The sequence below is a fragment of the Zonotrichia albicollis genome, chromosome 8 (genome assembly GCF_047830755.1).
Source record: "Zonotrichia albicollis isolate bZonAlb1 chromosome 8, bZonAlb1.hap1, whole genome shotgun sequence".
In the NCBI taxonomy this organism is placed as follows: Eukaryota; Metazoa; Chordata; class Aves; order Passeriformes; family Passerellidae; genus Zonotrichia; species Zonotrichia albicollis.
Genome location: NC_133826.1, coordinates 41,338,358 through 41,364,058, shown reverse-complemented (window position 1 = coordinate 41,364,058; position 25,701 = coordinate 41,338,358). Strand labels below are relative to the sequence as shown.

Here is a 25,701-nt window from a genome sequence, read left to right as displayed (position 1 = left end):
GCCTGCTGTACCGAGTTGGGAAGATGGGGACGTGTGCGGTGCCGAGAGGGCGAGTGCAATGGGAGCGACGGATCCGCGCTGTCAGGGTGAAGAGAAGCGGCGCGGTTCTTCACGCGGGGCACGGGCAAGGGCGTCTTTGGGCTCAGCCTGCTCATAAAGGGTGAGGGTCCTGATGCTGAAAGCCCTGTGGAGATTGGTTCTAGCATGAGCTGCTCTGCTTTACAAACACAGAGGCATTCTTCAGGAAAACTGCTGCAAGGTGGAAAAGATGGGAACACTTGGCAATATTCCTCCTGTTCTGAACTTGGCATCTGTTCAGAGGAATTGATTCTAGATGTCCAGGTGCATTTAATCTTAGCAAGTAGGAAACCTTTTCTAAATCTCACAATGTTTATTCCCAAGGAAACAAAGGCACTGTTAGTTCCAGCTCTCCTTAATGTTTCTAGATGACAAACTTACTTGCCTTGCTAGGTATTCTCTTCTGGTCTCAGTCTCCTCTGAATGTATCTCCTAGTGCTTCCCTGTGTGCCTTCTGTCAAGAGGTCTCTCACTTCAAAGGATGCTAGAAATCAGTTTCTGTGCCAGCCACTTGTGCTGGGGGCCTGCTGTTCTTTTCCTGTTGTTCCAGTGCTGTTCCTGTTGTTGTTAGCCAGCTGTCCACCAAGAGAGGGCTCAGAGCCCCAGACAGTGGGGCTGCCTTTTGTATCTCCTAGAAGGTGGAATCTCTGCTTTAAAGTGAACATCTTGCATTTTGTTTCTCTCAGGGAGAATGGTGAAGATGGAAAATCCCATTCTAAAATACATTGAACTGGAAAACATTGGCAGTGGGTGAGTCCAAGCAATGTTAATTGTACAAAACTATGCATCAGGCATTTTGCTGGTGGAATAGGTATCAATTGTGAAGTCAGACAAGCTGGAAATGTGTTCAGGCACTGGGCTGAGATTGTCAGTGCTGATCAGAATTTCTAAGTGTACTCAGAACGCATTGTCAAAGACATCTCCATGCTTCCAGTATCCTGCAGGTCTTAGGCGTTGACAGCACAGATCTCCTGTGTGGGCTGGCTTTCACTGCAAGATCTAAGTGGCTTCTCCTTTCTCTGCTTCTGTTTTGTTTCTAGGACGTTTGGAGATGTTTTCAAAGCACTCAACACTGCCACAGGAGGAGAGGTAAATGTGAACAGCCCCTGCAGACTCTGCTGCACTCGAGGGCTTTCCCCTCTGGTGTGAGCTGTGGCTGGAGCTTTGGGCAGAGCTGTGCTGAAAAGGCACAGGAAGCACAGACCGGTGCCAGCCCACAAAACACATTTGGGAATTTGTCCTCCTCAGCTGCCGGAAGGAAGGCACGGAGGGCAGCGGTTCCTTTCAGAGAAGGACGCGCTCGCTCGCTCTCCATTGCTAAAACAAAGGTGGTGCCTTTGAGCACCTCACTGTTCTTTGGGGCTACAGCTTCAGAGTCCTGGATTCTCATTTCTGGCTGCCAGAAAATCTGTCTGAAAGTTACTGGTAGTTCCTTAGCCACTGCAGTTCTGCACTTGGGAACTGCACATAGGGAGAGATCTGCAAGGCGTCCCTGAAAGCCCTAAGCCCTGCCCATAGCCCAGGATGTATCCACAGAGTATTAAGGCAAGGATTACTTCTGAATCCCAAATGACGCAGCAGAGAGTGTGGTGAGAGGTTTGAGGGTGATAACTGAGACACTGCTGTTACCAAGTGCTCAAGGCAAAATGTCAGTGGCCCCACGTGTCCTGTAACCGGCTCCCAAGGGAGCAGAGAAATGGGCTGTTGGAATGTCAGTTCCTAATTACTGCAGTGCCTAATCACAAGGCAGTTTGGCACAGCTCATCTGTGTCATTGCAAAATCACTCGCTCCATGTGTCTTGTGGTCTCGTGCCACCAACCTCTCAAGTTACTGATTTTCAATGTCATTTTAGGTGGCCATCAAGAAAATACAGCTTCAAGGACTGAGGAAGAACAAACTAAAAGTCAATGAACTCATGGTCATGAAGGTGAACAGGAATCCCAACCTGGTCAGCTGTTTAGACAGGTGAGTTGTGCTTTTGTCCTGTGAATGTTTGTTCACGTACTGCCAACTGCAAGGTAAGATCCCACTTTGGTCACTGGCAGAAAATAGAGCTGTAATTATTGGCTAATTATTATTGCTCTTTTTATCTCCAGTGGATGGGAAGACATTGCATTTTGTCTGCATGAGTCTTTGCTGGCACATGGTATTTGAAAATTGTTCAAAAATCCGGATGAGTCGTGTCTTACAAAATCAATGATCTCTATATTCACAGCCACGACTTTGTTTTGGAGCTTGATTTTATTCAAGTGTCTTCTTACATCCAGGTAAACTAACATGGATTTCCCTTGGATTGTTGCCACTGTTTTCCATTGCTATGCATGCCAGGAGGACTAGGTGCTTTTTTCCAGAAACACCATGCGTGACAGGCTTTTCATCTGGGCTGTTACTAAACTGCACATTTTGCTTGCTGCCCATCTAAGACATCTCTTTTTTCGCAGCTGTACCTTTCTCCTTGAGACTGCACAGATGGCAAACAATGCACAGCCAAGAGGGAATGTCTATTCCTTTATTTTTTTTTTTTGTCTCAAAGGGATCTGAAAAGAAGAGTGGATCCGTCTTTTCCAAACAGCAACCTAGCCATGTACATTCATCTCCATGCCCTTGTGTCCTTCTTTCAGCTACCTTGTGGGTGAGGAACTGTCCCTGGTTATGGAGTACATGGATGGAGGCACTCTGAGCGATGTCATCAGCCAGACCTACCTGTCGGAAGATGAGATGGCAGCCATCAGTCGGGAGGTCAGCAATCCCAGCTGTGTTTCCAAGGCCTTGGGCAGCATTGTCTGGGAAACAGGGGCTCAGAACAGGAGAAGTTTCCTGTGCCCAGCTTTGTTTCTTTGTTGCTGCTACTCTATGGGCAAGTAAAAGCATCTCAAGTGAAAGGCCTGCCAGTGCCCCTGCACTCCCTGTGCTCAGTGCCAGTTCTCTTATCTCCTGCTGTTGTATTCTCGCTCTGTCTCTTGTATTTGTATTTGCTGTTCTCCACCTTGCCTCTCTAAATGTTTGCCTGGAGTTTGTCTTCACTGCATTCCTTGCCTGTGAAAGCAAAGGTGCTGGTGGCAGGATTTGAAATGATCAGCAAAGAAAAAAGACTCATTTCTCCCAGTCCTCAGCTGGAAAGGATAGTATACAGCCAAAATGCTCTTTGCTTCAGTAAGGTGACTGGTGTGATACATCCAAGCCTGTGCTGAGGCCAGCAAGAAAATCTTTGTCATGCAGCCTCCCACCCAAAAGTGATCCGCTTCACACCAAAGGGAGGGACTTTTCCTTTCCAAACCCCTCCTTTGTCCTCTGCATGGAAAAAGCACGTCCACTGCAGCAGGAGTCATCCTGGCTGGTTGGCAGGGGACAGCCTACAACAACAGGTGCTGTTGCTCTTTCAAAAGCTGACGTGCCTTTCCTCAGAAAGGTCCTGCTCTGCAGGTGTTGGAGCAGCAAGCTCTTCCTCTCAGTGGCCATTACTGTTCTGCCATTACTCCCCATTCCCCTGGAGAGGGAATCTTTTAGGTTCTTTGTTTTCTTTCTTGTGGGATGAAATCACATCACTCATTTTTGACCTCCTGTTTCTGTTTTCTCTCTAAGTGCCTGCAAGGACTGCAATTTCTTCATTCAAACCACGTCATCCACCACAATTTGAAGAGCAGAAACATCCTTCTCAGAACTGACGGTTCTGTCAAGCTGTGTCAGTATATTCTTGGTCAGGTGCAGCATTCCAGGGATGTGGGTGTGGGGCTGCTTGGAGTGACTGCCAGCTCCCCAAAAATGGTGCTGGTGGCAGTGCAGGGACCCCTGCTGCAACTGAGGGCACAGTTGCAACGTGCACAGAGGTAGAAGGAACCACAAGCAGTCAAGAGTGGCCTTGCTCTGTGTGTGTCCCTTCCAGACAGAGGGAGCCGCAATCTAAAGCTTCAGGGGAATGAAGTCCACTGCTGTGAGCAGCGTTAAGAATCTGGGTTTTTTTGGAAGTGGCCAATTCCATACTCCATTGGCTAAAAGCCCCAAGGAAATTGAGCGTGGACAGTTCTCCAGGAGATTCAACAGCACATTCTTAGTCTGAGAGTGGGGAATTTTTTGCTTGGTTTCCTAATTGGAGCTGGCTTTCATGGTTTGTTGTTTTCTCCACAGCTGACTTTGGCCTCTTTGCTCAGCTCAGCCCTGAGCAGGGCAGACGGAGCTCCGTGGCTGGCACTGCTGGGTGGCTGGCGCCTGAAGTGGTGACAGGTCAACCATGTGGCCCCAAAGTGGACATATGGTCTTTGGGAATCGTGGGCATTGAAATGGTGGAACGAGAAGTTCCTTCCTGGAATGCAACTCCTGTCTTGGTAAGGTGCAAATACTCACTGATCCCACTGTCTTTCTCACCTGTCCCATGCTCTGTGTGCCATTGGACAAAATCCCATTGCCATCTGCTGGCACCACTTCCACCAAGGTGTCATTCTAAAAATGCCCCTGCCACACATCAGCATCTGCTGTAGCTTTGGTTGTATCAGAAAGGGAAGGGGCAGTTCAGAAACCTAACCAGTTCAGGAACCTGCCAGTTTGGCCTCCAGCCACGCCTGACATTTCCCACTTGTTTTTTGAACAATGTTGGAACTCTGTTTCTGAGAGACAAGAATTTTTCAGTGGAGAGGGTAGACATGTGATAAACATCCTGAGCAATGGAGGTTAGACCTTCCCAGTTTCCATTTTATAGAAAACATAACAAAAAAAGGAAAAATAAAAGTAAGCAAAAAAGAAAAAGAGAAAAAAAACCCTACTACCTAAGCAATGCTCAAGTAGTTCTGCTTGCTTTTTCATTTTTTAAACACAGCTCTTCCCTTCCATTCTGTAGCAGCTTTTCCAAATCCCGTGGATCTTCGAAACTCTCAGGCTTTCAAGTCATCTGTACATTGTTCAGTCATGGATGTGGGTGGCCTGGATAAGTTTAGGATGTGTTTTTCTCCGACTGCAGTTAGAATTGTTTGCCAAACCCTTGGCTGTTTCTTGGTACTTTAACAAGTTGATGAGCTTGCAGGCAGGTGCCTGGGCTGGGATCCAACATGGGCAGTTGACACCGGTGCTGTGTTTCTTTACCACAGGAGCAGGGCCATCCCTGGCCTGCACAGTTCTAATGACAGGGAGGGCTCCAGCTCCCCACCATGGCCAGTGGCTGAGCTCAGCTGAGAGTCAGGATAAAACCCTCTTTGTCACCTCTGGTGATGTGGGAAAAGGACAGAAAACTGCATAAATTATTTGTACACAAGGGGAGAGCATTGCCATTTCTGGATTTGAAATTCTCCTTCGGTTTAAAGAAGATAATAGCAAAGTCTCTTTGGTCACCATCTATTTCAGTGCCACAAGCACAGAGTTATCATGACAGTGGTGGGCATTTTTATGGAGACTCCAAGGCCTCTTGCCATTTTTATTTTTGTCTATTTGAGATGGATTCTGCAAGCTGAGGTTTGAATAGTTCCCAGTCAGTGTCTTATATGGTTTCTAAATACAATCTTGCAAAAGCAGAATGAGCTCTCTCTCCCTCTGACTTGTCAGCGTGTTAGGGCTTGGTTCCACATGAACCACACTGGATAATGATCAGCCGATGTCTTGCCCATCTACACTGTAACTCCTTGGCCTGAGGAGTATCAGAAAGATCTGCTGAGCTCCATGGACGCTGTCAGCTGCATGGAAGTGAGCATCCTTGGACTTGCTGAAGAAACAGGAGCTCAGCTTAGGTTAGATGCTCTTGAGCAGGAGAAAGGCTGGAATCGTCAGGTGTTTCCACAGGCCTGCGTGCCCAGAGGGACTGAGTTCTGGGGAGCAGCTGGATGTTTCTGCACATCATGGAAGGGGATTGCCAGGCAGCTCAAGCCTCACCACAGGCAAACACTCCCCAGCTCTTCTCAGTCAACATTTGCTTTGGGTTTCAAGTTGTTCCCACTTCTCTGTCTGTGAAGATGCCCCTAAAACGACAAGGCAAGCCTCTCAGAACTGGTGTTACATTTCCAGAAATGAAGAAAAGAAGCCCAAACACAAGAAAGTTGCTAAGGCACTGGTTTTTAGAGAGGAACTTAACCCCCTGTGCAGTTTCTTCTCACTGGGAAACGTGCCTGAAACCTGGGCATGAGGGTGTAAAGGCCACAGAGTCTCTTCTGCTTCTTGTGCAGTGCTGCTGAAACACTCAGTGACCATGTTTCTCTCCTAGCCCAAGCCACATTCTGGCTGTCACCAAGCCAGAGCCTGGTGATGTGGAGAGCCTGCCAAAACCTGCCGTTTGTTTCCTGGCACTTCCTGGGATGGGCCTACCATTCATGCACTGACTTGAGTAGCCAAATGTGTAGAGGGTGACCGTAGGGATGGAACCTCTCCTTCTGATTTGACCACGAAAGGTTTTTCTTTTCCATGTAGGGAAAGCAGAAATTTTCAGACTGCTGAGAAACAGAGCTGCAGGTGGCTCCTGTGTACCCAAGCAGGTGTTTTCATCGCAGTACCTTTGTGCATGGATCTTAATGTGTCTGTGTTGAAGATGAGATTCCAAAGATTTGTTTCCTTACCTGAGGAATACATGGTGGATTTCCTTTCTTTCCCTCCAATTCCCATTCTTTTCAAGAACAAAGCAAAAAGCTTGATTAGTTTTGTTTTATGGCAGCAGTGCTTAAGGGACAAGAAGCACTGCAGAGATACTTTTCATGTACTAACCCTTGGATACAGTAGAGTTAGTATAGCAAAGTCCTTCTTCCAAAAAGCCTCTCAAGCTGGTGTGAATCCTCAGGGAAGGAAATGTGCTTATGCTGATGTAGTTCCCACTAACTAGGTCAGTATATGAAATCAGCTGCCAAGGCAAGATCTGCAGGATGGTGGAAAAGCTTTGGCTGCATCGGGGTTTAAGTTTTTGGTTGGTAAAGGAAAGTCATCTCTGGGTCTCTGCCAGGGCAGAAACTGCCACTGCAGCATGGAGCTTAATCAATGGGATCTGGGAGAGCGGTTACAGGTGGGAAAGAAGCAGGTGGAGCCTCGTGTCTCCTTTTTCCCCAGCCTCAACTCCTGATAGCCACAGGAGGAAGACAAAAGCTGCAGCAGCCCAACTTATTTTCATCCTGCCTGCGTGACTTCCTGAGCTGCTGCCTGCAGACAGACGAGGAGCGGCGCTGGTCTGCCAAGGAGCTCCTGCAGGTAAAATGTGAAGGGGCTGCAGATGAAACAGGCTCTGAGGGATGGGCTCCTCCTCCACTCAAGGCCAAGGCAGCAGATGAGCCCCCTTCCTCCTCACCTCCACTCTTGCTGCTCTTCAAATGAAAACGGTGAGGAATCCCAGACTGGGCTGGGCTGGCAAGGTCCTATAAAGGTCCTGTGGTGCAAGTGTCCTGCAATGAGCAGGGACATCTTTAAAGACATTGAGTTTCTCAGAGCCCTTTGCCACCGGAGCCGGAATGGTTGCAAGGATTGGGCACCTACAAGCTCTTGGGGCAACCTGTGCCAGGGTCACACCATGCTCCGAGTAAACAAGTTCTGATTAGATCCTATTTGTGTTAAAATATATTCACCCACATCCTATTGTAACTGGTCCTGTTAAAAAAGATGTCCTCCACTTTCCTCAAAGCCACTCTGAAGTTTTGGAAAGTGGCAATAAAGTCTCCCCGGGGCCTGTTCTTGACAAAACTGAGTAACCCCACTCTCTCTGCATTTCCTGAGTCAGAGAGGTCCTCTGGCTGTTTCTGTCACCTTCTTTTGTAATTTGGTGGGGTGTTCAGTTTTATGTAATGGCAAAAGAATTGAAGTAGAGCAATGCAGGGTAGAGAGACATGAAATGGTGGTGGAGGAAACCAAGGAAGCCAGTCCCAGCCTAGGGGTCCGAGATTTGGCTGTGGGCAGGAGGGGCTGTGGGGGGCTCACTGTGAGCCTCTGAGCGGCCCTGGTTTGTGCCCCCCAGCCCACCCTTAGAGGTTTCTGTGCCAGGGTTACTGCCAGGCTGTGTGGCAGAGAGGGAACTGCAGGGCCCAGTGCCACTGGGCTGGCCCTGCTGGGAAGGAAGGTGCCATCCAGCACACAAGGGGCAGGGCATAGAAAGATAGACACTGCTTTCTGTGTCTGTGGCAATCAGCAAAGTGCCTGTCGTACAAAGAGAGAGACCAATGAGAGGCTTTGGAGTTTCCTGAAAAGACGAAGTCCAAGGACAGAAAGCACCAATTCTAAAGCACTGGCAGTGCTAAAATCTCAGCAAGATGAAGACACCTGTATAAATGGATGAGTGGGATTCTGGGCCAGGTTTGCCTGTGATGGCAAAGTCTGCACATAAAGATGGAGGTGTAGACGGTCCCATTGTTCCTCTTCCTGCTTCCTTCTAGGAGCAGGAGGAATCCTGTGAAGCACTGAGCTTGGAAGGTCATGGTTCATTGTTTTTTGTTGATCTGGTTTTTTTCCCTTTTGGCAGCATCCATTTGTAAGATTTGCTGAGCCTGCATCCAGCCTGGTACCACTGATTGTTTCAGTGAAGAAGAGGAAGGAGACAAGAATGTGACAATCACATCAGGAAAATTTATTCCTTAACAGGTTTAGAGTAGGATTGCAAATTAGGACTAGGATTAGGATTCGATAAGGATAAGGATAAGGATAAGGATAAGGATAAGGATAAGGATAAGGATAAGGATAAAGATTAGGATTGGGATAAGGATAAGGATAAGGATAAGGATAAGGATAAGGATTAAGGTAAGGGTTAGGGTTAGAGTAGGATTGTCTAATAGGACTGCAGAGTAGGATTGAAAATCAATAAAGTTTCTGAAACCACAACTCACCTTGAAGATTCCCTTCCTTTTCACTCTGCAAATAAACTCGAGAATTCCTTCTGAATTGTCTGTTGTTTCTTAAAGGTGGAAAGTGAAATGGTGTCTTTGGCATGGTGTGAAAGTGGGGAAGTATCTTCTTCATTCATCCTCTCCAGACCAGACTGCCTTTGGAATATGGCCCACTGGTCTGTTTTTGGCAATCTTTGGTACTTCTATTTGAGGCAGAAAGGGCAATGGCATTTAAAGGCAAAAGCACAGGAAGAATGGGGCAGCCCAAACATCTTATGCAGATGTAGGCCTTCAGCTGTGACTGGAGAGCATTGGGGCTCCCTAAATGCAATAATCTCTTTGGCTGGAGGAGAGCCTTGCTCAAGTGAGAAAGCAGAAAGATCAGAGAGGGTGCTCGGGAAGGTCTCCTGTGGTGCAGAGCTGTCAGTGCCTGTGAGGTGAGAGCAGGCCTGGCCTTGCCCGGGCTGGAGCCCCAGCAGAGCCCCGGCAGAGGCCGGAGCAGCCTGAGCCCCGGCAGAGGAGGGCTGGAAGGAGGCCCCTGCAGCTGCAAGAGGCAGCAGCCGGGCCCTGGGTGCCTCTTGCTGGGAGCAGGCGAATCCTCCGCTCTCAGAGCCCAGGTGGCAGCTGGCTGCTGCCGAGGGGAAGCGCAGCCGTGCTGGGCACAGCCCGGCCTGGAGGCACTGGCCGTCTGGAGTGTGCCCTGGAGCAGGGAAAGGCCAAGGGCAGCCGCGGGCTGCTGGGCTGGCTGAGGATTCCTCCTCTTCTGCCGGCTGCCCTGCAGCTCCTGGCAAAGGCCAGCAGTGTGTGCAGCACTCTGGGCACCGGGGCAGGGAGCCGGGCTGCTCGGCAGGCTGGAGCACAGGGCAGCTCCTTCAGGCCCGGCACTTGTGCCAGGGGAAGCGAGGCCAGCGTGAGGCAGGGACAGCTTGGCAGGGCCCATCTGCAGGTGCCAACGCCTCACGCAGCTCTGGGAGGAAGCGCCTGCAATCCTGCAGTTCTGCACTGAGCCAGAGCAAATGTGTGAGATGCAGAGTGTTTGGTAGAAATATTCAGGCCCACCAGGCCAGCCTGCTTTGTGCTCTGTGGCGCACAGCAAGCACTGTGCAACGCAGCTCTGAGCTGCTGGGAGAGAGGCAGTCGGGGTTGTGCCCGAGGCTTGTGCTTGAGGAGTGAACTGATTTGGAAGGGGGCAGAAGGGTTTCAGTAGGCAATTTGTGTTTTCTTCATTAATTTCTGAAAGAAAGTCATAATGTGTTGCACACAGGTAGGTTTATTAGAAAAGAAAGGCCTTATAAAATCAGGCTTTGCTATGGTAAATTCCCAGCTAGCCTGTTACGTCTTCTACGTGCAGCCAGCTAACTTCCCATGGGAATAGTCATGAGTGCAGTTAGCAGAACAAGCTATTGTGCTAAGAAAACTGTTTGCATCTCTAATAAACAAGAAATCTGTCCCATGAGCATCCATGAAAGAAAAATGTAATCACCCGAGTAAGAGTGAGTCTTAAAAAGAGAGAGTGTTAACATGTACACACTAATACACCTTCTAAGCAATAAATTGTGTGGCAAGGAAACTACCAGCCAAATGAAGTTGAACACGAGTCTGTAAAAACTGTATAAAAATGAGTTATGTGAATAAAGAACTGGCTCTCCCTGCATGAAGAAACTGAGTCCCAGCTGCTTTTATTGACACAGCAATGTGGCTTCACTCAGCAAGAGCACCTGCAGGGTGTATTGATGACACGCTTGTGATTGATTCCCAGAATAGGAAGGAGAGGTGTATAACAAACAGGACTTAGTCTTGTGAATTCTTTTAGCTTTAACAGGAGTGCTGAAGCCTGTATTCCCCCACTGCAGTGCTTACTGTGTGCAAGTGGCTATCTTGGCCTTGAGAATAAGGAGAGTGCTCCTGCTAAGAAGGTAGCTGGAATGCATTCAAAGGGAAGAAAGTGTTTTTAGGAGGCTCTTGACCACGAAAGGAGAATTTGAGTAATGGGAATATTTCCCAAATGACTGTGTCAGGAACCAGAGTCGTGCCCGAAGCCCTGCTGTATTTGATCCATGTTTGAGCAGGTTGACAAGACAGTGAAGGAAAGTGTCTTGTTTAACAGGTGGGACCTTGACCCTTGAAAGAAAAACAATGTATTGGTCAATCGGTGGGCAGTCAAGCTGTGAAAGGAGAACAACGGAGCCCTTGGTGGCAGAGTCATGGAGTCATCCTTAGCCATCATCTCACACGCCAGCCATGTGTGAGCTGATGCTGTAACTGGGAAAATTCCACATCCTTAGCAGGAGATACAAGGCCTGGTTCTGAGCTGGAAGGGTGAGAAGGATGAGATGCATAGCGTTTTGATCCAGGCGACGTCCTGGAAGTGCACTGCCTACCTGCTACCTGCCGCTGCTGCCGAGCACCACGCTCCAACTCTTTCTCCTGCTCAGCAGATTTTTGGGAATTCAGGGGTTGGTATGTATTGTTTGCTACTGCAACTAATGGAATAAATTTTTGCAAGCTCAGTTGTGTCTTAGGTCCTTTTGTGCATGGATCTCCTCCTGAACCTGTGTCAATGACCAGCAGGGACCTACAGGACACTCCTATTCTCATGTCAGTAAATTCTGAGAAGTGACTGAAATATGTCAATAAATTGGAGGTAATGTTTAGCCTATGAGTTTCAGCAAAGTATTGAATATGTCTTAGTTCCATAGATACAAACGGGTAGGTGGGATTGCTGTGTGTGCAGGGCTTAGGGAAGTGATTCCCTATGAATCCACCACTGAAACAAAGTAATGCCTCCTTTCTAGCCCAGAGCTGGCAGCAGGGATCAGGTCCTGCTTGGAAACTTTGATTTTTGCAACTTCTGTTAGCAGGTAAAAAAGGTCAAAATGAAACCTTTTCCAGCTGGTTTATCCTTTTAGGCACCAAAGCTCTGTGACACAGGTGGCCTGGGTGTGTGCAGAGCAATACAGCCACCAAAAAGCCCTTGGTTTCCCCACAAGTTGCCAGTTTGACTGCTTCCAAAGTGGAAGAAAGGCAGAGATGTACATCCACAGGAGTCCTGGGCATGTCCAATAAATGTGCAAATATGTGGGGAGATTTGTTAGGGATGATTTCAGCTGTTATGCCAACAGTGCCTTCTCTCCTGGTTCTGTGCATTATAGGTGAGTAATGTAATAGTAGGTTCTCACAATTAAGAGATAGCTATTATGTAGAGAGATATTATATCCAAATGTAAAGTGCTGTTATTGTAATATGTCCTCCCATAGTCCTCTTTCCCCTCCCCCTTGTAATAGCCTTGGGAGTCAGAGCATTTTGGGAGGGCTGGCTTGTGACCAGCAGGCAGGGTGTAAGAACACCTGAACTCCAGTCAGGATGCAAGAAAGTAATCTCCACCAATGGATGGCAGAGAAAGAGTTGACTGAAAAAACATTGGGAGGGGCTAAGGGTATAAAAGGCAGAGCATCCCTTTTGTAGATGAGCATGTGGCTGCTAGTCATGGAGACTCCCAGTGTTGCAATCATTCCTTATTCAGTCCTTTCTAAGGGTTTACTAAATCTTTAAAATATTAAAGGGTGGGTCATTTCTCAGGTGGGCAATGCTTTTGGCCATTTTCTTGGTCTGGTTTCCTTTGCTTTTGTCCCATCTGAGTGCTCAGCTGGGGTACAGGCTGTAGGTGCTTGGGGCACTCTTAGAGTTACTCTTGGATCCCTTGAAAAACAGGGTTTGGCCCATGAAGGGAATTTGTGCTACTTGTGACAGAGAAGAACTTCCCAGGCTCTTTTGTGCTTGCTGTAAGAAAGCCTGGTTATTGCTATGCATAAATTCACTGACCAACATGGAGGTTTGCTTTGTGATGTCAGGGCATGGTTCGTAGTGACATCAGAAGGTTGCCTTGGTGCATGGAAGGCCTGAGTGTCAGAGCAGCCCTAGGCCTTGCTCAGTGCAGGAGCATCCTCGAGCTTGAGGCATTTTTCGGTGGGTACTTGCACACTTACAAAAGCCTTGTTTCTTCTGGTGTTGCAGCACATCCTGCAAACTTGCAGAGCAGCGCTATAATGATTCACCATCTTGCTCCTGCGCTTTTTGCTGTATATGGTGTTTCCTTCTCAATCTACTATTTGACTCTTTTTGCACATAGGTAGAGATTGGAGTGACATAGAATGCCATTGTTAACAATGTAGATGAACTCTCCTTAGAAGATATGGCTGTAGATGCAAGAAGAAATGGGGTTATAAGCACCAGGAAACTGCCTGTCCCCTATGACTCTCTCTTGCCACGGGTGACAAGAGCAAGAGCCGTCTTTCCCCTGGCTCTCTCCACTATTGCAGAAGAAGCAAGAGAGGAGGAAAACGAGAAAGACGACCACCGCCTTTGTCCAGCCATGGTTGCACCACGGCCTGCTCATCATTCCAAGAGAGTAAGTGCCTGTTGTGGGGGGTGCTGACTTTAGTGCAAGGCAGAGGTGCAAGTGTCTGAGCAGCCAGCACTTGCTGTGTCTGGCCAAGGATGCTGAGTGCTGGAGTCCGGCAGGACGTAGCCATTTCCTGCAGGCAGTGACAGCTATAAATTGGCCTTTGACCTGTCCTGTTGGGGCAGTGCAGAGCTGGGGGCTCCAGCTCAGATTGTGGCTGGTTGGCTCAAGGAAGCTCCATCTCTGGGCTTCTGCAGTGTTACGGCCAAGGGCACACGTAGTAGTGCTGGAGGGTAAAAAAGCTTTGTTGGTTTCTTTTCCCTTTTTGGAAAGGTGTCTTTGGCTTGTGGAAGTGTTCTGCAGTTTTCTTGAGTCGTTCTTCACTAGTAGAGTCACTGTTGATCCAACTGCCTCTTGGCTTTTGAGAAGCTGCAAACAGCATAAAGGGGCAAGTTTGTGCTGATCCGTTTTGTGCTGAAGTCTGCAGCTTTGGCAAGTGCATTGGAGGACAGACTGGGGGTGAAGCTGCAAGTCCTTGACTGCTGTCTTGTGTTGCTTGGAAGAGGAAGGCCATCTTGCAATGCTGCCTGCTGGATCTGAAGTGCAATGGGCACCTTTGTGGCTGGGGAGCTGCGTGGGCCCAAAGGACGCAGGGCTGGCGGCCGTGAGCAGCTGAAGATGAGGCAGCATGGGGCCAGGGGGCCAAGAAGGCCATGGGCATGGTGGCTGTGCCAGCATCAGTGGGGCAGCAGGAGCAGGGCAGTGAGCGTGGCCTGTGCTGGGCAGCGCTGCGGCCACAGCTGGAGTGCTGTGTGCACTTGTGGGCCCTGGGAAGCAGAGAGTCATTGAGGGGCTGCAGCGTGGGCACAGAAGGACAGGGGAGCTGGGCAAGGGGTGCAGCACAAGGCCAGGGAGGAGGTGGTGAGGGAGCTTTAGCCTGGACAAGGGGAGCCTTGTGAGGGACCTTCAGCATCTCCTCAGTGCATCCAAATATTTGAGCCACTTTTGGAAGCGACTTTACCCCCTATTTTCCTTGAGGTTTTTTTGTTTGGTTGGAGGAAGAGGCTTATTCATTTACTTTTTCTCCCAACTAAGGCTCTTTTCATCATTATTTTCTGCCCTTTTATAGCACGGGGACTGGGTCTGCTAGAATTTTAATTTCCAAGGTGTCACTTCTGGAGAATACAGTTTTTGCATGAGAACACATCATTCTGTGCAGGGACCTTGGTGCAGAAGGAGCTGTTGTGATTCCAGGCCAGCCAGTATGGCCTTACAGATCACTCTGAGCTTAGTAGTGCTCGTGCCTTTTTGCAGCCCAGGGAATCAGTGTGTGTTGTGTTTGCGAATTGACCAGGAAATCAATGCCCTTGCATTCCAGCTGGTGCTCAGAGATCACAGGAGCTGGGAGGGGCTGGGCTGCATTTCTGATTCCAGCCACTTCAGCACCATCAGTGTGGTCGAGTCCAAGAGAAGAACTTGCCCAAGCACAGATGCACAAAGAGTGCAGCTCCCAGAAATGCTCTGGGTCTGATTGCATTCCATAAGGACCTAAATGCTCCAGATTCCCCAAGAGTGTGTTTTTTTGAGGCAACAGGAGAGCAATCTCAGGATTGTAGTTGAGCAGGGCACTGGCTACCAAGTTCTGATATGTGTAGCAGCAGACAGGACAGTAAAGAGAGATTTCAGAAATGAGATCTATCTATCTATCTATCTATCTATGTAACATTTACATAATTGCGTCTTCCTGGTTCTGGTCCAAGGCCATTGGAGGTGCAAAGCTCATCAAAAGCATCCCTTTCAGGAGAGGATTAGAGACATGTTCCCTTGACCAATTCTGAGCAGCTGGAGATGTTTTCCCCTCCAGGTATGGTGGGTTTTTTTCCCTCAGAGTTGTTTTCCTCCTCCGGCCTATTCTGCCCTCAAGTCTCCAGTTAATTCTTTAAATTTCTGCCTGTCCTAGAGAGGTGCAACAATTCCATGTTTTGGTGGTGTTTGGTGACACTGGCCACACATGCATTATGTGACACATGGTTTCCTTCACTGGCATCCCCAGGGCTGTGTAAGTGCATTCGTTCATGGGGCCTTAGAAGAGTCTTCTCTTTCCCTCAGCAGCAGCAGCAGCAGCAGCAGCAGCAGCAGCAGGGAGCGGTGGCAGGGCCAGGAAGAGCAGGAGGTGGCTGCCCTGGCCCTTTGCTCCCGGGCCCCAGGCCAGGAGGGCTCTGCCTGCAGCAGGGCGCTCTTCGGGCAGCCCCTGTGTCATGGTTTGAGCCTGGCACAGAGCCAGTGCCCCCCATGAAAATGCTCTCACCCTGGTGTCTGCTGTGAGATGTGACCAGGAATAAGCAAAACAGGCTTTAGCTTAAACATAAAGAACACTTTATTACCTAAACTACAGGAAAATAGGGAAAGACTATAAGGAAAAGAAAAAAAAAATTGAAAAACCTTACAAAAAAAAACTTTCCCCCTCCCCACTACCTGACTTTCCCAATCCGATACATTCTCCCAAATCATCAACTGCCCAGCCTTGGCCCCACACTTTAGTATACTCAAACTGCAGTTCATGAAGAGGAAAGGAGTCCTTCTTGTTCCATAGGCTTCCCCCGGAAACACACTGAAACCTCGTGTGCTTCCCTGTCACTTCGGCACCGCCCGGAAAAAGTCCTTTTGCCGCTTGTGACATCTTCCTTCCATGCCTAGTGCTCTCACCACTGACGCATGGCCAGAGCTGCTTTTAGGGTTGTCTTTCAAGGATGCCTTGTCTCACTCCAAAAAGGCACAGTCTCTGCTTTGGGACATCTGTCCCCCCCATATTTTTCCAACCCCCTGGGGCCGGGGGGTCCTCACGAAGAACCCTCCTGGTTTTGAGGCACTGCTTCCCCCTAAATGCAGTCTGTGTCACAGGAACAACTGAGTCCATGGCCACAAGAAAAGTCCAGCCAAAAGGCCACTCCAAATCATCTCTCCCCATCCAATCATCTCCACGTTCTTCGGGCCAGGTCCTTGTCTCATCTCATCTCTTATCTCCCTTCTTATTCAGCTTCGAGGAGGATTAGCATTTTTGCAAGGCCCCAATCATGAAAGAAAGGGTTAAAAGTTTTCAGTCTCTGTCTATCTCAGAATGCTGGTACTCCCACAGGTGCTGCTGCTCCGCCGGCCAGGCTGCACTCTTCCCTCCCCTTTCTCCTCCCGGGCTGGCTGCTATCACATTCAGACGCCGGCTCTCCTCTCTCTCTCTCTCTCTCCTGGGGGGGGATGGCTGCCCGAGGGCTGACTCCCTGGGATCTTCCACCCTTCCATCCTCGAAGCCCCCTCAACCCCCATCTCTGTCCAGGCCCCGGGCCTACCGCATGGCTGCCCCTCCCCCGCCCAGCAGCAAGGCTGGACAGGGGAGGGTGATCTAACCTCTTCACAGCGACGTCCCAAGAGAGAGAGCCAAGGGCAGTGCCCTGCTTTTTAACCCCTGTGTATTCTCGGAGGTGTGTCCAAACCCCACTGGCTACACTAGGTGCCAGTCTCAAACCCAAAACCTTCATTGGTTTGACCACAGCTTCCCAGAATTCCCACTTCTTCCTGGTCAAACCACCACACCCTGGCAGCCTCTGCACGGAGCACAGCGCACTGCCCCATCCTGATGGTGCCACTTTTCTTCAGCAATAACCTCGCTCCTCTTCACAAGGAACAACTCCAGAAATCTAAAAAGAGCTAATTCAAGTACAGTTCTACCTGCCTTTGCATTGCAGTTCAGGGCATGTGTTTTATTGTCTATAATTTCATGATTTTTATGAAAACATGCATTCATATCTGCACATTTTTGTGGTTTTAATTATTCATATACCTAAACACGCCGTTTTAAACTCTTGATTTATTGCAGTTGGTAATTTTCAGGTAGTATATTCTAAAATGTCATAAAACAACACCTTTAAGGTAGTTTTTCTCACTCTTAAAAACCCCCCCATAAGCCATTTTAGTCTCTGTCTCTCCAAGTTGGTTCATATCGGCCTATTTTAAATCAGGGCTACAATACTTTTATAGGATTTAGAGAGGTCCAATGAAATGCACACCAGTGATTCCTCTTGTGGAATGTCATGGCCCCACCATAAAGCCTCTATTTACTTATGTGTTTCTCTCATTAGCTCAACTGTAAACACATGTTTAGTTGCAAACTTACACAAGATGAGCAAAATCAAAAGGATGTGATGGGCCTTTGGGAGCTCCTTGATGATCTTTCTGCTTCTTCAGCTGAGCAAGGCCCTGATCCAGGCAAAGAGACTTCACTTAGTGCTTACACAACCATTCGTCTGGAACTCTGCTGATTTCTAGGAACAGCTGGATGCCTCTATCTCCTCCAGATGTTTTGACTGAGCCAAGCTTTGCTGGGTTTTGGCTGCAAGTACTATTGCCCTTGCTTTCTTATATCCACAAGTACCATGGCTGGGAGAAAACTGCCATGTGGGCCATCTTCCAAAGGCATTTTGGTCTGGAGTTTGTGAATGAACAAGAGCCTCATCCACTTCCAAAGCACATGAAAAAAAATCATGAAAGTGAACTTCCCATCCTTAACAAACAACTGCCAATTCACAAGTGGATCTAGAGCTTCTTTACGCAATGAAAAGGAAGACAATCTTCCAATGGAGTTGTGCTTTTGGGAGTTTTTCTTCTGACTCCCACTCCCAGCTGGCACTGGAAAAAGTCACTTCTCTGCAAGAGTCCGTGTCTTCTGTCTGCCATCAGTTGTTTTGCTGCAACAATCAGAACAGGCATCAGTCTGGAGAGAGGCTCAGCTGATGCTAGCACCAGGAGCTGCCCCAAGGAGAAAAAAGAAATTAACTTTTACCTCCCAAACCCATCTTCCCAGAGGCTCAAGCAGGATTCCTCTGGTTCCCAGAAATACAAAGAAATAGGGCTGAGAAGACCCTTTTTGCAGCTATGTGTTCATGCCCAAGACTTTGCTGATGCCATTTGGGTTTTGCCTTTTTTTCTTTTCTATCTTTTCTGTATTCCTTGCACATCAATTTAGAGCTCTGTAGGCTACTTGATTTGTGACTACTTTTCCCAGTCCTCTTCCATGGACTTTGCCTAAGCAGAAAGACAAACTTCCAGAGCTCCAAGCACCAGGGGGTAGAAGGCCCCAGTGTTATCTTGGTTCTTCCTGGGACAGACCTCTCCAGGGAGCTGGTGGACTCACCATCCCTGCAAGCCTTTAAAACATGACTGGATGGGGCACTCGGTGCCGTGCTTTAGTTGAGGTATTGGGCCATAGGTTGGACTCGATCATTTTTAAAGTGTCTGTCTTCTAAGCCAGTGATTCCGTGATTCTGTGACTGAGGCAGCTTTTCCTGCAGCCCTGCAAAGGGTTGCGGGGGCCCTTGGCCAAGGACGGGGATCAGGGCTCATGGAAAAGAAGTGAAGGGCTCAAGGTGAAGGCCGAGAGGGCAGAGCTGCCCCAGCGCGGCCAGAGCGAGCCTCATGTCCTCCTCCTCACCCTGCACCCTCTGCGCTGCCTTTTGCGGCGCCGGCTGCTCCTCTCGCTGCGGGGCTCCAGGGCGTGCTGGGGGCCGGGCCCCTCGTCTTCGGGAAGCGCCGGAGCCTCGGAGGCGAGCGGGTCCCGCTGTGGCCGGCAGGGGAGAGCTGCGGCTGCGGCCCTGGGCACGGCGAGCTGCCGCTACGGCCGGCTCCTGCCGTGGCTCCTGCCTCTGCTGCGGGCTCTGCTCCTGCCCTGTGCGCACAGACACGGCCGAGGGCTGGCCGGCAGCTCCGTGCCGCTCCGCAGCGGGCCCGGCCGGGCTGCTGCTCTCTGCGGCCTCTGCCCGCCGCTGCCGGCCCCACCGCGCTCCCGCCGGCCTCTGCCGCAGCCGGGCCCACACGGGAGGCAGCACACTGCGGCCGGCTCGGAAAAGCCCTGCCCGCAAATCGCCCGCCACGGCCCCGGCCTCAGGGCACAGGCTGCCGGCGTCCTCGCAGCTGCGAGCCGGCCCGGGCCGCCTGCCGGCCTCGGCCACAGCTCCCGCCTGTGTCTCCATGGCCGCGGCTGCTCGGCACGGTGGGCTGAGCTCCGCCAGCGCCAGCAGCAGCTCCTCACGGGCCCAGGCTCCGGGCGCTCCGAGCCCGCCCAACCCCGAATCCCAGCCCTGAGGGGCTTGGCGTCCCAGTGCATCCCCTGGGGACAGCAGGGTCGGCCACTGAGCTCAGCCCATGCTGACACCACCAAGGGACCAATGGAAAATTCACCAAATCCTTATCAGAGACAAGAGAAAACTCCAATGGTGCCTGACAGCCTGAGGCAACTGCCAATTCCAAATCATTCCATCCATGTAGGAAAAGAGGCTTTTGCATTAACGCAGAAAAGACTTAGCGAAAAGGAGGGCAGGAACAAACATCAAAGTTATTTGGACTCATGCTTCTTGTGTCTGTTAGAAAGGCCAAGAAAATGCACTCCTTGCTCTTCTGACACAGCTCTCTCTGTTCACGATGCGAGACAGCGAGTGCTGATGATGTGCAGGAGCTGATGTAAGGGACAGGGACAAGAATGCAGCAGGCACAGTGCCAAGCTGACAGAGGGATGATCTCTGGCAGTGGCACTGAAGGAGAAGAGTTTGCAGGCAGGCCAGAAAATGGCTCTTTGCTTCACCTCTTCTTTCAGTGCTGCTAAGAATGCACCAGAGCTTGGAGCCCTTTCCAGGCAGGGCTGCATCAGACACAAACCAGCAGGGGACTGAGGAGCCCCTGGGGTGGCAGTGAGCAACCTCGGGCTCTGCTCGCTGCTGGTGGCATTTTCTATTGAACCATCTCAAAGCACTTCTGTTGTGCTCTGTATTTCTAAGGGTTTCCCCCCTTGGTTTTTTTTGGTTGTCTCCTACACCTTTTTTTCTCCAAATTTTCCTACCCTGTCAGCAGCAGCCCCTGTCCAGAACTGGCTCTAAAATATCAGCAAAGCAGCTAGTAACAACAATGGGTGGAATCCTGTGGCTCAGGAATTTGTATGCCAGAGGCCTGCCTGTGCCTTATGCTTTGTCAGGACCTCCTTCTCTGTGCAAAAACTAGGGATTAGTGGAGTTTTTTTGCCACAGAGCTCCTGAGAAACAAATGTTGTGCTAGGTTTCTCAGGAGTGTATCGTTAAGTTCATTGCTGGCAAACAGAAAGTAAGGCCAGGGTAGCAGAGCAGCTGGGAGCTGGTCACTCCCTGCAAAGAGCTGGTGTATGATGTGGAAACACCACGTTCCAGGAGGGGCAAGCAGGGTAAATGTGCTCAAGGATCTGCACATGAGGTTTGGGTTCACTTACAGAGTAGTCAGGAGTGATGAGCACTGCAAGATCCAGCTGCAGTCCCCACCCATGTCCCTTTCATGGTGGCTTTAGGGTGTCTGCAGCCTGGATCCAGAGCGCCCTGGGGGGCTCCTGATGCTGCCTTTGCACCCAGGGTGAGGATGCCCAGGAGCCCCTGAGGCCGCAGTAGGGACCAGGGCTGGGGCTTGTGGCCTGGCAGGGGTGGCTCTGGGGGCTGTGACATGCCTGGACGTGGGTCACTGTCACTGCCCTCCGCAGCCCTGGCTAGCTCTGTGATGTTCCAGGGACAATGGCAGGAGTGGGGAACTGGCTAGGTTAGGGTTTTGCCTGAGCCAGAACCTCTAGGCCAAATGCCAGCAGTAGAGAACCCTGGATGACCGAGTGAAGGAAGCAGAGGAGGCTCTTCTGTGGTGTAAAGTGCAGCAAATTCATCAGGAAAGGCAGGGGGAAGGATCACAGCTGAGAATTCCCAAAGAGAACAGATGTTGAAAGAACCTCCAGCACCCCTGTGCAAAGGTTTTTAAAATCTTTCAAAAACAGGAGGTGGACACCATATAGTAACCAATAAGTGACTCTTGGGGTGTGGTTTTGAGGGCTACAACAAATCAGCACAAGGGGAGGAGAGAGTGTTGGGATAGGGATTGGATCTTAGGGTGAGGGACAGGGAACTAACTTTCTGGAACAAAGGGTAGGGTTTGGGCTGATGGATGGGCCAAAGGGGCTGGGTTGTCTTGACAGACAGGGAAAAATCTGGTGAGGAGGGAGGGAATTCCTTGAGGGACACTTGGGTAGGAGAGCACAACATAGGGGAGAAGTTAACTGTAATAACTTGGGGAACACTTGAACATACCACTGTGATAAATAGGTATGATTCGTGCTGATAAAAAACTGAAACAGTAATCAATATTGATACAGTAATTAATATTTGAGAATAATAAAACAGTTAATAGTTAAAAGTTGTAATGCCAAAGAAGAGATGGAAAGGAGGGGCTCCACCCACCCCCCCTTCCCAGCAGATGTTCTCAAGGTCCACAGGAAAGAAGCTGAAGATACAGTTGCTAAAAATGACCAAGAACCTGGTTGGGTCCAAGAAAATGCTAATTATAAAGGACTTATTGCTTTGATATGTAGATGCAGTGATACGTTAGTCTTGGCTTAGATTGTACTGGCTTGGTGCGCATGTGTAACCCAAAGGTGAATTAAAGGACAACAAAGAAGACTACAGGGCCTTCATCAGTGACAACCCCCAAAGACTTGTGCGACCACCAGACCGAGTGGTGGAGCATGCGTGGTAAAGGTGGTAATGAAGGCGGAGACAGAAAAGTGACGAACCGAAAATAGGAGGAGACGGCATTGACACATGGCATATAAGGGGTGACTTTCACTTGACAGGCTTGTACGTGAAGTGGCAAGGGTCAAGAACCCTGCTCTCTGTACCCGCGGTTGTTTGTGCTTATGCACTATTATTTGAACCAAATTATCCCTGATTTATATATATTTTTCTTAATTATTTCATTAAAATTGTAACTACTTTTAATATTGTTTAGTTCTTTTTAATGATAGGATAATTGGGCAAACATAACAATTTTGGTGCCGATACCCGGGAACTCTTTTAACTCCGGGGAGGTGGACAGCTTCTGGGAAGGAGATCCCCACCAGACTTTTAGGTGGTCCCAAGGCTAGGCCACTCTCCCTTGAGAAAAGAGAGTTCTTTTTACAATAACGCATAAGCAAATTAGGTATTGGAAGCGTGCAGGAGAGGCTCCCATCAGAGTGCCGGCTTGTAGGAGAGAGAGTACCCATAGAAAACTGCTTTGTGCACAAAGACCCTCGTGAGAAAAGGAGGCTGTGAGTATCACGGGGTTTTGGGTCGGGGGGCGGCTGTATGTGTGTGTGAGTGTGTGTGGAGTGTCTGAGACGGGGGCTGGGCAGTCCCAGACCCCCGAAGGGATTGGGACCTCCCAGTACCGCGTTTTCGCGTTCTCCGCGAGGAGACCGGCCGGAAAAGGAGGGAAGCGAAAGAAAAGTGAATGAGTGGGGACCCCGGGAGGGTTTGACCCAGGGGGAAGGAGGGGGTCCCTGGTCCAGGCACCTGTGGGAAGGTCCTTGGGCAGGAGGGATTGACTCAGTAGGGAGACTGAGAGAGTGAATGAATAGGTTCAATTTCCTTGGAGGGGTTGGTAGCAGACAATTTAGTACGTGATTAAATGGTGAGAGGACGTGGCTAATAGATTAAGAGGGAGAGAGAGGAGTGGAACAAGTAGATTGCAGAGGGAGACATAGGAGTGGAACAAGTAGATTAAAAAGGCAGTGCGACAGAGTAATGAGTGAGGAGTTGAGCCACGGGGTGAGTGTGGGAAACTAAGACTCTCCCGCTACTGGGGATTTCTTAGTTTGTTGCCACCAGAAATGGGTCAGGGAAAGAGTAAGTTCCTTGACCCTGGGGCTGCGGATCGTGTGAAAAATTCGCAGTGGTTTGAGGTATCTAGGAACCGTGAGGGGGGTTCTCAGGGGGGGAGTGTTCCTCAGGACAGCCCACTGGGGATGATAATGCGGTTTTGGATGAATGGGAATCCTGAAGGGAAGAAAATCAAGAAATTCAGAGGGCAGTGCCTAAAGGACATAATGAAGGAAAAGTTTTGAGTGAGCATCAGAAAAAATATGAGTCACCGACAAAATGTTTAAAAAGATTAAAAAGAGACTTGCAATTATATTCAGGTATAGATATTAATACTGCAGAAGGGCAGATTCTGTTAAAAATTCAGTTTGTGACCAGATCTTGCAGTGACATTAGGAAAAAGCTGGAAAAATTAGAAGATTGGTAAGACAGGGGACTGCAAGAGTTACTGAGAGAAGCACAAAGGGTGTTTGTAAAGAGAAATGAGAAAAAGCAGAAAGCAGATGCCAGAATTTTGGTGGCAGCAGTTCAAGAAATGCAGGCAGCTTTGAATACAGAAAAATCTGCAGGGAAAAACAAACAGCAAACATCAGGATTCATTTTTAAGAATACAGGTCCTGTGTGTTTTTCCTGCCACGAGAAGTGACATTTAAAAAATTCTTGCCCCACTTTGAAGGGTGCAGGACCCACCTGTTTTTATTGTCATAAAAAGGGGCACCTGCAAAAAAATTGCAGAAAGAAACAGCAAGATGAGAAAACTTCTCAGGAGAATCAGAGAGGGCAAGAGCTTTGTTTAATGAAAAGGACCAAATTACACCCAGAAGAGGCCTTGATAATAAAGCTAAGAGTAGGTCCTCAGAGTGAAGAAGTCGTATTTTTAGTCAATACAGGAGTTTCTCGGTCGACAGTGACAAAATTACCCCAGGGATGTGAGATAAGTAGTGAGCGAGTTTCAGTAATCAGAATTACAGGAGAGGCTTTCCCTGTTTCTGTAATAAAAGGAGTGCAAATTGAAACAGATGACAAATTTGGAGCAAATGATTTATTGCTGATACCAGAGGCCGAGAATAATATGTTAGGCAGAGATCTAATAATAGCCTTAAATTTACAGATAAAACCCTGTGAAGGAAAACTTAAAATTTATTCTTTAACTGAAGAAGATAATCTAGAAATTAATGACACGGGTCGGCATTCAGGTGAAGTGGGAAAAAGTTTAGGGTGAAGGAGTCTGATCCCCTTAGTCCCTCCTGGTCAACACAAGCCTGTGAATTTTATGTATTACTCTGTGCATTTTAATACTAAAAAGGCAAGAAGGGACTATTTATACAGACTCCAAATATGCTTTTATTATAGTACATGTTTTTAGAAAAATTTGGAAGGAAATGGGACTTATAAACACTCAAAGGAAAGGGTTAATACACGGGGGATTGATAATTCAGATACTTGAATCTTTAAAAGGCTCAAAGAAAATAGCAGTAGTTCATGTAAAGGAACACCAAAGAGGGAGGGATATTAGAGTCAGAGAAATAATTTGGCTGATGAAGAAGCAAAAAGAGCGACCTTAAAAAAAGGGAGATACTAAAATCATGACCTTATAAAGAAAAAAAAAAAATAGAAATTCAGCAGGAGACACTTTCCCTTCCGCCAGCAAAATCGGCAGCTATAAGAAAATTAAGAGCAACATTTAAGGAGGGAAAGGAAGTTTTTCCTGATGGCAGGATTATGATGCCAAAAACCAGTGGCACATTAGATTTTAGATAACTTGTATAGACAGACACACTGGGAAAAGAGGGCCTTTTGTGATCACTTTTTAAAATTTTATGGGTGTATAAGGGTATTTGAAATTGGAAAATAAATTACCCAGGGGTGTCTTAAATGTTAAAAGGTAAATAAGAAGGTGTTAAGAAGTCCTCCCTTTGGAAGATGCAAAACAGCCTACAAGCTATTTTTAAAAATCCAGGTTGATTTTATAGAATTGCTTAAAGTGGGTCGGTGAAAATATTTGTTAGTTATAATAGATCAATTAACTCAGTGGGTTAAAGCATTTCCAGCAGCTTGGGCTACAGTTCAAACAGTAGCTGAAATATTGTTAGAACATGATTTATATTAACCCTGATTTATTACGAAGGAACTAAGCATCCCAGAGTGGCTACGGACCACAATTCCCTTGAGCTCGGAGGCTCAAGGGAATGCCGGTGGAAAAAGAATAAAAAGACTTTTTGAATCGGTGGGAACAGCCTAAAAAGATCGAAGATCTCCTCCAGGATCACCCACCAGCAACATTATTAGAACTGATTATAAAATTGCAATTTTAAAAACTGAGATTGGTAACACCTGTTGTTAAAAGAGCTCAGAGACAAAAATGTTGGGAGTGCGGTAAACATAGTTTAGGGTGTCATCCACAGATATGTATTGTTTGCACACTCTGCTTTAACTCATGGTGAAAAATAACTAAGAGAGAAGAGAAGGAGAGACAATTGATTTGCTTGCTTTGCTATGGTTATGTATTTAGTCAGCTAATTATAGAACACATTGCTAGTGATTTTTTTGGATACCTTTGAGATTGGGAGACGGGACCCTTCCAGCAGCGATTGAATTAATAGGGAACTTAGATCAATTGGTTCTTGCTATATTGTCTATAGCACAAATAAGAGAAGGAGCAACTCATAATATTATAGACCAGTGTCTCAAAATTGATAGTTGTTGTAGAAAAGAAGTTTATATACCACATAATATGCACATTGCAGGGGCACATTGGCACCCCGAGTG

The 25,701-nt window shown here is 48.4% G+C and overlaps 1 protein-coding gene across 1 annotated transcript in view; it reads left to right on the top strand.

Annotated features, from left to right (window-relative positions):
• Positions 1-1,882: 1,882 nt before the first annotated feature.
• LOC141729791 (serine/threonine-protein kinase PAK 1-like) overlaps positions 1,883-25,701 on the top strand; it is a 47,044-nt gene continuing 23,225 nt past the window's right edge. The window contains exons 1-3 of the mRNA XM_074545516.1: positions 1,883-2,044; positions 2,701-2,818; positions 3,662-3,781. Coding sequence (XP_074401617.1) covers positions 1,995-2,044; positions 2,701-2,818; positions 3,662-3,781 — 288 coding nt within the window. The 5' untranslated portion in view covers positions 1,883-1,994. The remainder of the gene's footprint in view (positions 2,045-2,700; positions 2,819-3,661; positions 3,782-25,701) is intronic.